The sequence below is a fragment of the Delphinapterus leucas genome, chromosome 14 (genome assembly GCF_059928025.1).
Source record: "Delphinapterus leucas isolate spDelLeu-1000000601 "Yukka" chromosome 14, BTC_Dleu_Yukka2, whole genome shotgun sequence".
NCBI classification, from domain to species: domain Eukaryota; kingdom Metazoa; phylum Chordata; class Mammalia; order Artiodactyla; family Monodontidae; genus Delphinapterus; species Delphinapterus leucas.
In genome coordinates this window covers 27,874,642-27,887,970 of record NC_143142.1, presented here as the reverse complement: position 1 = coordinate 27,887,970, position 13,329 = coordinate 27,874,642, and the positions used below count along the sequence as shown (strand labels likewise).

Here is a 13,329-nt window from a genome sequence, read left to right as displayed (position 1 = left end):
CAGGGCATCTTTTGTGTGTCTGTGTCAGTTTGACCTTAGCACTGGCAGCCACTCCTTCCCCCTTGGAGCAGCTCTCGGGGCTCACCTTGCCTCAGGGCCCCTCCTGAGCCTGTGCTGCTCCCTCCTCCTCTTCCGGCTCCTAACGCCTGCATCCCGTTCCTTCTCTCTGCTCGCCCTGAGCCCCAGATGTGTGCACCCCACACATCCATGAAACCTGCTTCTCCAGCCTTTCCCATGTCAGCAGTGGCACCACGGCTTGTGCACTTGGTTGAGCCAAATCCCTACAGTTGATGTCTCTTCCCTTATGTTCACCTGTCCCGTCCATCAGCACGTCCTTTGCAGTCTGTCTTCAGAATAAACCCCACATCTGCCCGCTGACTTTCCTCCCTTGGCCACCACCAGGCCTGATGCATGCAGGTCACCCTGTGCGGCATCTCGGCCGATGGCCGCAGTGACATGGGCCAGGCTCTGCCCGCACTCTGACCCCGTGCAGCCTCTTAACCTGCACAGCACCGGGGGTTCATGCATGGTGAAGACCTTGCTGTAGTTCTTCAGTAGCTTTTTGCATTGCACTTCCGTTAAATACAAGATAAGGCATCTGTCTGACAGGACTTCGTTAGAAAATAATGTTATTCCTGTTGGACTCCAAGGGATCTAAGTGTATTTTTTCCCTGTGATGAGGTCAACACAGTATTTTCCACAAATTATCCCACGAATCTGCTTGTTTATTTACCCCTCAAAGAGTTTGAGTTGTTAAATGTGTTCCTTTTAGGAAGTTACCTGGAACTTGAGAATCACGGTGACACAGAAGTGAGGTGGCACCTGTCATCCTTAGCCCCACCTTACGTCAAGGTCAGTAATAATTGCCTCAGATATACTCATTTTAATGTTTAACTTTATGCAGGATGTTTCAAAATCTGAATTACGAGCATATGTTGAGATTACTGGTTTTTTGTTCCTCTGCTTCATTTACTTAATTATCTTTGTAAGTGGGGCTAACCTGCCCAGTCGTGTTCACAAGGTGGTTTTGAGAGTCAAGTTAGAGAATGTATGTGAAAATACGTGCTTGCTCTGTTTCATGCTCTCTCCTGCAACCCTGCTTTTTATCTGAAATAACTATTTTGAAAAATATATAAAAGTTTTATACCAGGGCATTGTGTGTGTGCTTTTCTGTCCTGAGTTCCAAGTGCTGCTGTGTGTTTTCATCTAGTGGGAGCGAGTGCAGAGACGGGATTGAACCGTCCTTGCCAGTGAGTCTTAGCCTGTGTGCCCTGCAAGTGGTGTCCGCCACTGGGCACCACCCGAGCCAAGTGTGTGGTCACGTGTGATGTGGCCTCTCTCCCCTTTTCTTGGTTTGACCATCATGGTTATGAGCCATAATGTTAACAAGACGTGTGTAAAAGATAGTGCTGGGGGCTTCCCTGGTGGTGCAGTGGTTGAGAGTCTGCCTGCCGATGCAGGGGACGTGGGTTCGTACCCTGGTCTGGGAGGATCCCACATGCTGCGGAGCGGCTGGACCCGTGAGCCATGGCCGCTGGGCCTGCGCATCCGGAGCCTGTGCTCCGCAACGGGAGAGGCCGTGACAGTGAGAGGCCCACGTACCGAAAAAAAAAAAAAAAAAAAGATAGTGCTGGGCCCACTGACAAAAAATGAAGCACAGGTATCATATGGAGTGTTGAAACACATGCTCAGCAGGGTCTTCAGGGTCTTTGAGGAAATGGCAGTCCTCCGATGCGGGAGCAGCCTCCTCTCCTACAGAGCACTGCCGCCAGGGGTGGGATGAGGGTCTGCGTCAGGTGAGGCCTGGTGTGAGCCTAGCCCACGGTGCTCCTGGCCCACCATGAAACAGGCTGGTTTGACCTCAATGACCGTGAAGGCAATGGTGTCACTGGAATAGATCCGCTTACTTTTTTGTTTTTTTATTTGACTGTTTAAATGGTGTCTTTGTAGGGAGTTGACGAAAGTGGAGATGTTTTTAGAGCTACCTATGCAGCATTCAGATGTTCTCCTATTTCTGGTGTACTGGAAAGCCATGGAGTCCAGAAGGTGAGTTCTGACACCTTTTCACAGCCGTCTGGTAAGAACACAGTGTTGGCTGGCCAGGAGTGCCTCGTTGTTTCCACCCAGAAGAGTTCACTCCACCTGGACCAGTGCTGCTCACAGCCAGGCTGCTGCAGGAGCAGCTGCAGCACAGGTCAGCGCTCTGCTTCTTCAGCAGGACATCTTGTGTGAAACAAAACACCGTGCTTGGTGGTGCGGTTGGTTTACATTCTGGTGTAAGCACTTCAAGTGGCCTCAGGTTGCCAGTGCTTAGAACACGCTTCTGGTAGCGCTGATCTAGACAGTGGTTTTGTTCACCAGCTGTAGTCAGAAAACTCTACCAGTGTTGCAGACCACTCAGTGTTCATGTGGGGTCAACAGTGTGTCTTCAGGGGCAAGTGTGACAGGTCCCTTTAGTACCACTGCCCTGGTAAGTTCTGGTTTGTTTGTAGCCCTGACCTGGCCCCTTCATGTATCTCGCAGGGATGCTAGTTGTTCACGTGGCCTCAGTAATACACTTTTCCTTTTTCATTCTAATAGCCAAAACTCATTTAAACTATAGCATTTACTTGATATGGGTCCAGTTCCTCAGAGATTCAAACTTGTAATAAGGTTTATTAGAACATAGTTGTGAGCTCGCAACTGACCATGAGAGAATCTTTGAGCAATGACAGAGTCACAAACTCTGTGTGCTTCACTGGGTCTGTGTAACAGGCTTCTAGAGGGTTTCTGACTTTCTTGTAAAGACACAGAGTTCTACCAGCGTAGTTTATTTCACTTCCCAGACCACAAGCAGCTGAGCAGGGAGCGCACGTTGCTCAGCAGAAGTTCTGCATCTGAAAGGAAGGTACAGAGAAGCCCCAGCAGGAAAGTCGTGAGCTGTGCGTGGATCCGAAGACCTGATGGTATTAAAACAGCAGTGCTCCCTAAACTCATCTACAGGTCCCAATGAAAATCCCAGCTTGTTTTTAAGAGATTGACAGGCTGGTCCTAAAATTCATGTGAGTGTGCAAGGGACCCAGAATAACCAAAACAATCTTGGAAAAGGATAAAGTTGGAGGTTTCACACTTTCCATTTTCAAAACCTACAAAGCTACAGTAATCAAAACAGTGTGGTATTGACATAAAGATAGACCTATAAAATATGTGATGTAGATGTGAAAGTCCCAAAATAAATCCTCATATTTATGTTCAGTTGATTTTTCAATAAGGGACAATTCAACAGGGAAAGAATGTTTTTCAACAGTGGTGCAGGGACAGCTGGATATCCATGTGCAAAATAATTAAATTCAACCCTTATCTCACACTATATATAAAAATTAACTTGAAGTGGACCATAGACCTACGTGTAAGAGCTAAAGCTGTAAAACTGCTAGAAGGTAACTGTTGATCTTCACGACTTTGGGTTAAGCATCGGTTTGTTAGATGTAACACCAATAAAGCTCAAGTAACAAAAGGAAAAATAGATGAATTATCAAAGTGTAAAACTTTGTGCATCAAAGGACATGATTAAGAGTGTGAAAAGAAAACCCAGAGTATGGGAGAAAACATTTACAAATCATGTATTTGACAAAGTACTTGTATCCAGAGTGCATCAAGAACTCTTACAACTCAATAATATAAAGACAAATACCCAGTTTAAAAAATGGGCAGAAACTCTGAATAGACATTTTTCCAAAGAAGATATACCACTGGCCAGTAAAGACATGAAAAGATGCTTAGAATCACTAGTCATTGGGGAAATGCAAATCAAAACCACAGTGAGATCACTTCATACTCACTAGGATGACTGTGATTTTAAAATAATAATAATAGTAATAACAAGTGTTGACAAGGATGTGGGGAAATTGGAACCCTCATACACTGCTGGTGGGAATGGAAAAGGGTGCAGCCACAGTGAAACCAGTTTGACAGTTCCTCAGTAAGTTAAAGGTAGAGTTACCATATGGTCCAACAATCACACTTCTGGATAAATACTGAAAAAAATTCAAAACCAGTGTTCAAACTTGTACACAAATGTTCATAGCAGCCTTGTTTACAATAGCTCAAAAAGGTGGAAATAACCCAAGTGTCTATCGACTGATAAGCAAAATGTGGTGTGTCCATACAATGAAATTTTATTTGGCAATAAAAGGAATGAAGTACTAATAACATGCTATCACGTGAATGAACATGCCAAGTGAAACCACAGAAGGCCAGATATTGTAAGGTTCAATTTATGGGAAATATCTAAAATGGTAAATCTGTAGAGGCAGAAAGTAGATTAGTGGTTGCTGGGGCTGGGAGTGAGGGTGGAGAATGGTGGGCAACTGCTCATGGCATGGGATTTCTTTTGGGATTGTTGTGAGTATTTTAAATTAGATTGTGGGCATGGTTGCACAGTTCTGGAGATACACTAAAAACCACTGACTACACCTAAAATGGGTGAATTATGTGGTATGTGAATAAAGCTGTAAAAAAAAAAGAAAAATGAGGACTAGATTGTCTCCCAGGAATTTCTCCTCTTATAATAGTTGACACGGAAATGTAACCTCTATGACGTCTCTGGTTTTTGTTTTGTGTGTCACTGTGTATCCTGGACTGAAGTCGCTGCTCACCACATTGTCAGATCACATCTCTCAAATGCGCTCTAGGTCTGGATACTTAATTTATGTGCACAGCACATCACTCTGGGACCCTTTAGGGAAGTATTACCAAAGAGCACAACTGTGGTTGTATAGAGTACTGATCCAGAAGGAAAAAACAATTAGTTCGTTATGACTGAGACACCATAATTGTGTGAAACGTTGGTCAGTGTGAGATGAGACTAAATGAGCCTAAGGCATGTTAGGGCTTGATGTAGAACATGCAGTAGTAGTGGGCTTTCCCTCCTCTGTTTTTTATTCATTGGTGTCAGAGGAAGTGTAAGTGGGGTTTGTAGGCAGTGTGGTGCTGTGGTTCCAGTGGCTCCAGATGGTTGTGTGCTTGCACCATTCAGGGCATGGTTGTATCCATCCTTTCTGAATCCTCCCATTGCCCTGTCATCCATGTCCCCCACCCCAGTAGCTCCTGTCTCTGTGCTCCCAGCCTGCAGGCCCAGTTGTTTCTTAGATTCCGTGTCCACAGAAATTAGGTCAATGAAGCATTTTAATGTTAAGTCCAGACTCAAAGATACTGATTTATTGTTACCCTAACTAGGAATCAGTATTTTTAACACTAAACATTTAATTAAAAAGCTCTTAACGCTGGTAAAATTTATAAAATACTGTTTTAAAATACTTCAACTTCCTGTTGACCTTTGACATGCTGCACACAAAGATTTCGTGTATTTGACTTGGAGCTGTGTGGTCGGGGTGACGTTCTGAAGTGAGTTAGGATAAGAGCTGCTCTGGTGGGCACAGCATCCTGGCTCCTCTGCCTCTGCTCCCACACCCACCCCTTCCTTCCTGTGGACCCTCTCGTCCCCTGCAGTCAGTGAGGTGTGAGGCCTTAGTCCTTCACCACTTGGCCAGCAGTGGGTCCCATAAGCATTTCCATGGAAGTCTGCATTGTATTTTGGGGGGTGTCAGACCTTCCTCATTTAGGTCTTGTACTCTAGAATTTTTTAATAACTTTTTTTTAAGAGTTTGCATTATTTTAACATTTTATTTCTATTTTTTGAAATATTGTACAGTAGCATATGTTACAGGTGTACAATATAATGATTCACAATTTTTAAAGGTTGTACTCCATTTGTTATTGTGCAATATTGGCTATATTCCCCATGTTGTACAATATATCCTTGTAGCTTATTTATACCTAAAGAGTTAGTACCTCTTAATCCACTACCCCTATGTTGCCCCTCCCCGCTTCCTTTTCCCCACTGGTAACCACTAGTTTGTTGCCTACATCTGTGAGTCTGCTTATTTTTTATTTGTTGCATTTTTTAGATTCCATATATAAATGATATCATACAGTATTTGTCTTTCTTTCTCTGACTTTTTTCACTTAGTACAATGCTTTCCAAATCCATGTTGCTGCAAATGGCATGATTTTATTCTTTTTCATGGATGAGTAATATTCCATTGTGTGTATATGTATGTGTGTGTATATATATACATATATATATATATATATATACACACACACACACACACACGCACATATATATTACTACATCTTCTCTATCCGTTCGTCTATTGATGGACACTTAGGTTCCTTCCATGTCTTGGCAATTGTAAGTAGTGCTTCTGTGAACATTGGGGTGCATGTATCTTTTCAAATTAGTGTTTTTAGTTTTTAATTTTTGGGGTAAATACTCAGGAGTGGAATCACTGCGTCATATGGCAGTTCTATTTTTAGTTTTTTGAGAAACCTCCATACTTTTCTCCATAGTGGCTGCACCAGTTTACATTTCCACCAACAGTGTACTAGGGTTTCCTTTTCTCTACATTCTCGCCAATATTTGTTATTTGTGTTCTTTTTTTGATGATAGCCATTCTAACAGGTGTGAGGTGATATCTCATTGTGGTTTTGATTTGCATTTCCCTGGTGGTTAGTGATGTTGAGCATCTTTTCATGTGCCTGTTGGCCATCTGCATTTCCTCTTTGAATAAATATCTATTCAGTTCTTCTGCCTATTTTTTAATCAGTTGTTTGATTTTTTTGATGTTGAGTTGTGTGAGGTTTTTATATATGTTGGATATTAACTCCTTACTGATCATATCATTTGCAAATATTTTCTCCCTTTAGTAGGTTGTCTTTTCATTTTGTTGATGGTTTCCTTTGCTGTGCAAAAGCTTTTAAGTTTAATTAGGTCCTATTTGTTTATTTTTGCTTTTATTTCCTTTACCTTAGGAGACAGATCCAAAAAAAGTACTGCTATGATTAATGTCAAAGAGTGTTCTGCCTTTGTTTTCCTGTAGCAGTTTTATGGTTTCTGGTCTTTAATCCAGAGTTTATTTGAGTTTATTTTTGTATATGGTGTTAAAGAGTGTTCCAATTTCATTCTCTTACATGTAGCTGTCCAGTTTTCCCAGAACCACTTACTGAGGAGACTGTCCTTTCTCCATTTTATACTCTTACCTCCTTTGTTGTAGATAATTGACCATAGATGGGTGGTTTTATTTCTGAGCTTTTTGTACTGTTCCATAGATCTATGTGTCTGTTTTGGAGCCAGTATCATGCTGTTTTTGATTACTGTAGCTTTGTGGTATAGTGAATTCTACCAAACATTTAGAGAAGAGTTAACACCTCTCCTTCTCAAACTATTCCAAAAAATTGCAGAGGAAAGAACACTTTGTAATTCATTCTATGAGGCCATCATCACCCTGTTATCAAAACCAGGCAAAGATATCACACAAAGAAGAAAATTACAGACTAATATCACTGGTGAACATGGATGCAAAAATCCTCAAAAAAGTACTAGCAAACTGAATCCAACAATACATTAAAAGGATCATACACCATGATCAAGTGGGATTTATCCCAGGGATGCAAGGATTTTTCAATATCTGCAAATCAGTCAGTGTGATGATACACCACTTCAACAAATTGAAGAATAAAAACCATATGATCAGGGACTTCCCTGGCGGCGCAGTGGTTAAGAATCCGCCTGCCATTGCAGGGGACACGGGTTTGATCCCGGGTCTGGGAAGATCCCACATGCCGTGGAGCAACTAACTAAGCCTGTGCGCCACAACTACTGAAGCCCACGTGCCTAGAGCCTGTGCTCCGCAACAAGAGAAGCAACCGCAATGAGAAGCCCGTGCACCACAACAAAGAGTAGCCCCTGCTCGCCGCAACTAGAGAAAGCCTGCGCACAGCAACGAACACCCAAAGCAGCCAAAATAATTAATTGATCAATCAATTAATTAAAAACAAAAAATATATATGATCATCTCAATAGATGTAGAAAAAGCTTTTGATAAAATTCAACATACGTTTATGATTTAATACTCTTCAGAAAGTGGGAACATACCTCAACATTATAAATGCCGTATATGACAAACCCACAGGTAACATCATACTCAACGGTGAAAAGTTGAAAGCATTCCCTCTTAGGTCAGAAACAAGACAAGGATGTCCACTCTCGCTACTGTTATTCAACATAGTTTTGGAAGTCCTAGCCATGGTAATCAGAGAAGAAAGAGAGATAAAATGGATCCAAATTGGAAAAGAAGTAAAACTCACTGTTTCCATATGATATGATACTATGCTTAGAAAATCCTGAAGATTTTCTATACCAGAAAACTAGAACTTATTAATGAATTTGCTAAAGTTGCAGGATACAAAATTAACGTACAGAAATCTGTTGCATTTCTGTACAGTAACAACAAACTATCAGAAAGGGAAAAGGAAACAATCCCATTTACCATCACATCAAGAAGAATAAAATACTTAGGAATAAACCTACCTAAGGAGGCAAAAGACCTGTACTCAGAAAACTGTAAGACACTGATGAAAGAAATTAAAGATGACACAACAGATGTACTGTGTTCTTGGATTGGAAGAATTAATATTATTAAAATGACCATACTACCCAAGGCAATCTGTAGATTCAGTGCAATCCCTATCAAATTAACAATGGCATTTTTCACAGAACTAGTACAAAAAATTTTTAAATTTGATTGGAAACACAAAAGACCCCAGATAGCCAAAGCAGTCTTGAGAAAGAAAGATGGAGCTGGAGCAGTCAGGCTTCCTGACTTTAGACTGTACTACAGAGCTACAGTAATTAATAACTTTTTTTTAATTAAAAAATTTACATTTTGAGGAATATGTTACTTAAAGCCTTAAAGAAAAGTATACTTGGATCTGATTAGTGGCAGAATTAGCCAAAGCAAAGACATTTTTCCCTTCAATTTTTTCATACCACACTTTGAATTGGTAATCTAACTGCATGTGTGTAAGGTTCCGTGTCTGAATTTCTCTCCTGGATGTGTTGTTTGTAGGTCTCCATCACGTTTTTGCCCAGAGATAGAGGGGACTATGCCCAGTTTTGGGATGTTGAGTGTCACCCTCTTAAAGAGCCTCACCTGAAGCACACCTTGAGATTCCAGCTCTCTGGACACGTGAGTGTTACACTGAATTTAAGTAAATTATTGGGTGTGTTTTAAAGACACCAAGGGAAACTGGCATGAAAAACTGGCCTGTTGTTTTTGGTATTATTGTTATCCCATTAATTCTGTTATAGATTCTTATCATCTTAGTTTTCTTACGTGTCTTTATTGATTGGCTCTATGAAATTTGTTTGCCTTAATTAGGTAAGATTGTGTGTGTGTGAGAGAAAGAGAGAGAAAGAAACAGTACAAGATAAAGCATTTTGTGATTAAAGGAATTTAGAAATCTTAAATCTCCTTTTTAAAAATTAGGAAGGAAGTAGTAGAATTCAAATAGGTAAGTGTCCACATGTTTATCTCTCCTCCTCCACCCTGTGATTTTTTTATACAGAGTGTCAAAGCACAACGTGAGCTTGAAAATTCACGCATTTCCACAAATAGCCTCATTAAAATAGATAATTTACTTAAGCCCCGAAGACAACCTGTATCAGAGGCGTCTGCTCTCATACCTGGGTATGTTGTTTCTGTCATTCTCATGAATTTTTCCCAGGGCTTTATTGAGATATAATTACATTCGGTAAAATGCCCAGCGGCTTACCTGTGATTGATGTACGTCACCCCCACTGCAGCCAGGTAGAGACCGTTTCTCTCTCCTGGAGCGTCCTCACATGCATGCCTCTCTGCAGCCACCCCCACCCTCACCCAGGATTTGTTCTGTTCCTGTGTGTTGCCATAGTTTTGTGGAATTTCATGCACATGTGCACTCAAGTTGTGTCTGGCTTTCACTTAACGTAGTGATTTCGGGATCATCCGTGTTGGTGAGTGTACCTATGGTTTGTTCCTTTTGTTGTTGAGTTCTCGTGCCCCATCATAGGAGCACATCACGATTGTTTCATTTTCCTTTTAACATTTGGTGGCTTCTGACTTGGAGCCCTTGTGAATGAAGGTGCAGTGAATATTATTATATGTGTATTTCTGTGGACATATTTTTTCACTTCTTTTGGGTAAAAATATCTAAGAGTAGAATTGCTGGGTCATACGGTAGAAATTTATTTAACCTTAAACTGCCAAAGAATGTTCCCAAAGTAGCTGTTCCAGTTTACATTCCAAAACACAGTGTATGAAAGTAGATTCTTAAAAACTTCGAAAAATGTATGTTATACCAGCAGCTTACAAAGCTTTAATGATAGTATGTAAATGTTTTACCTAATGAAAAAAAAAATTTTTTTTTCAGGGATGTGTTTTTTTTTTTAACTTTTTTTAAATTGAAGTATAGTTGATTTACAGTGTTGTATTAATTCCTGCTGCACAGCAAAGCAATTCAGTTATACATATATATACATTCTTTTTTAATATTCTTCTCCATTATGGTTTATTACAGGATATTGAATATAGTTCCCTGTGCTATACAGTAGGACCTTGTTGTTTATCCATTCTCTCTATAAAAGCTTACATCTGCTAACCCCAACCTCCCACTCCATCCTCCCCCACCCCCCTCCCTCTTGGCAACCTCCAGTCTGTTCTCTATGTCCACGAGCCTGTTTCTGTTTCTTAGATATGATCATGTGTGTCGTATTTTAGATTCCACATATAAGTGATATCATATGGTATTTGTCTTTTTCTTTCTGACTTACATGAAAATGTTTCTTATAATCTTTAGTTAACTAACATTTAGGTCTAACTTAGTTGTGGAGGAAGGTGCTTGTAAGGAAAATATGTTAAGTTCCTCTCAGGGAGGTGGAAGCGCTACTGCTGTCTCAGCTGCTTCCCCACACCCCTGGACACTTCCTGCCGCAAGCAGTTTGTCTTAACACACATTAGTCGGTCGCCTTTACAGAGCTACTTTAACTGAGTTGCGGGAGAAAACAAAGCCACACTTCATAATGTAATATATACAAATAGTTTAAGTTACTATGGATTTTAAATAGTTAACCTTCAGACCTATCTCCATAGCAGGCAGCTTGACCTCACCCACCGAGGAGTTTATGCCCCAGAAGATGTGTATCGGTTTCTGCCAACGAGAGTTGGGGAGTCAAGGACGTTGAAAGTCAATTTGCGAAATAATTCTTTTATTACACACTTGGTAAGTTGGAAATCTAGCTGTGGGTTTTGGAAAAGTAAGTGTATTCTACTATTTGATAAACATTTTCCTGATAATTAGAAGCTTGTTTTAAGTTATAATAGTTAAGTTTTAAAATGCCTTAATACCGTTATTTGAAAAGAAACTCAAGGGAAGTTCATGATCCTTTACCTGAAAATTGAAAATTATTTAGTATTTGTTTTCATATTTTCATTTTTTAATTTTTCCTCTTGTTTTCTTCTGTACTATCACACCAACATATTTCTGGACAACATTTACTCCAGTTAGAACTAGAATAAACTCATTAAACTTCCCCTAAGTGTTTTCATGAGCATTTATCGTTTTACCTCATTTTGTGGCTATACGGTATGTTGATTTAAGCATGCACAAATATCTAACTTGTATAACTTCATAAAATGTTTCATATTAAATTCCAGCTCAAGTTTTTAAGTCCCAGAGAGCCTTTCTACGTCAAACATTCAAAATATTCTTTGAGGTGAGTTTATCATAAATCAAAATGTTCTCATCCGAGTGCAGGTCTTTGTGTTCAGGAGCCTGAGATTGCTCTTGGGGGTTAGGATTGTGAGGTCTCTCTCTGTTGCAACCCCTCATCCTCCTCACCAACACCACAGAGCACCAAGCACGTGGTGAAGGAGACAAGGAACCTGCTAGGGAAACATTCCATGACCTGTGGGTTCGTGTGGTGAGTAGCAACTCAAACTTGCGCAGTGTTTGGACTTAGTGCGTGACTCCTGTTTCCCAGTATTTTGACAGCCATATACTTACATAGAACCTTAATTATCTTGTGATTAACTTTAGAGTGATTTCTGCGTCACATGTTATTTTCACTACACTGAGAATCAGGGATTTAAATTTTAACTAATTAGGACAAAAACCTTCCCAGATTAATTGGGAAAATTTTATTATCCTATTTTCCAGTTGTCATTCTTCAAATAACCCTGTATTGTTCTTAAATCAGGGCTACATTTTCTTGTCATCCCTGCTTATTTTCTTTTTTTAAAAATGTGTTTGTTTTTAATTTATTTTTAAGGTGTATGTATGTATATATATTCTTTCAGTTTTATTGACATAATTGACATACAGCACTGTGTAAGTTTGAGGTGTACAGCATAATGATTTGACTTACATACATGATGAAATGATTATCACAATAAGTTTTGTGAACACCATCATCTCATATAGATACAAAATTAAAGACATAGAAAAAATTTTTTTTTCCTGCGATGTGAACTGTTAGGATTTATTCTCTTAACAACTTTCATATATAATGTACAACATGTTCAGTATATTTATCGTGTTGTACATCACATCCCTGGTACGTACTTAACCTTACAACTGGAAGTTTGTACTTTTTGACCGTCTCATCCAGTTCTCCCTCCCCCAACCCCCTGCCTCTGGTAACCACAAATCTTATCTTTTCTATGCATTTGTTTTTGAAGTATAATTGACCTACAACACTGTTAATTCCTGTATTTCTATATGTTTTTATTTCTATACATTTGAAACTGATCACCACACTAAATCTAGGATGATACATCACCACACAAAGATATTACGTAGTTATTGACTATATTCCCCACGCTGTACATTTCATACCTGTGATTCATTTATTTTGGAACTGTGGACGTTTGTATCTCTTAATCTCCCTCACCTATTTCTTTCTTCCTCCTACCCCCATCCCCTCTGGCAACCACCTGTTTTGTCTTTGTAGCTATGACTCTATTTCTGTTTTGTTATGTTTGTTCATTTGTTTTTTAGATTCCACATGGAAGTGAAATCATACAGTATTTGTCTCTCTCTGACTTATTTCACTTAGCATAATATCCTCCAGGTCCATTCATGTTATTGCAAATGGCAAGATTTCACTCTTCTTTATGGCTGAGTAGTATTCCACTGTGTATCTACACCGCATCTTTATCTGTTCATCTGTTGATGGGCACTTGGGTTGCTTCCATATAATACCTTTTTCCATCCTCTCTCTGTCAGTCTATGAGTGTCTTTAGATCTTAAGTGACTTTTGTAGCAGCATATATACGGGCCTTGTTTTTGTATCCATTCAGCTGCTCTTTTGACTGGAGCATTGAATCCATTTACATGTAAAGTAATTATTGATAGGTATGTACTTACTGCCATTTTGTTAATTGTTTTAGGGTCTTGCTAATTTTCTTT

At 39.9% G+C, this 13,329-nt stretch overlaps 1 protein-coding gene across 3 annotated transcripts in view; it reads left to right on the top strand.

Moving 5' to 3' along the window:
- Positions 1 to 13,329, top strand: part of LOC111162924 (nucleoporin SEH1) — a 118,965-nt gene that overhangs the window by 100,245 nt on the left and 5,391 nt on the right. For 2 of the 3 annotated variants that reach the window (XM_089894868.1, XM_030764287.2), the window contains 6 exons: positions 773 to 852; positions 1,951 to 2,046; positions 8,952 to 9,071; positions 9,451 to 9,572; positions 11,013 to 11,142; positions 11,577 to 11,635. In XM_089894868.1, the coding sequence (XP_089750994.1) occupies positions 773 to 852; positions 1,951 to 2,046; positions 8,952 to 9,071; positions 9,451 to 9,572; positions 11,013 to 11,142; positions 11,577 to 11,635 (607 nt within the window). The remainder of the gene's footprint in view (positions 1 to 772; positions 853 to 1,950; positions 2,047 to 8,951; positions 9,072 to 9,450; positions 9,573 to 11,012; positions 11,143 to 11,576; positions 11,636 to 13,329) is intronic. The other variant, XM_030764288.2, reaches the window with a different exon arrangement.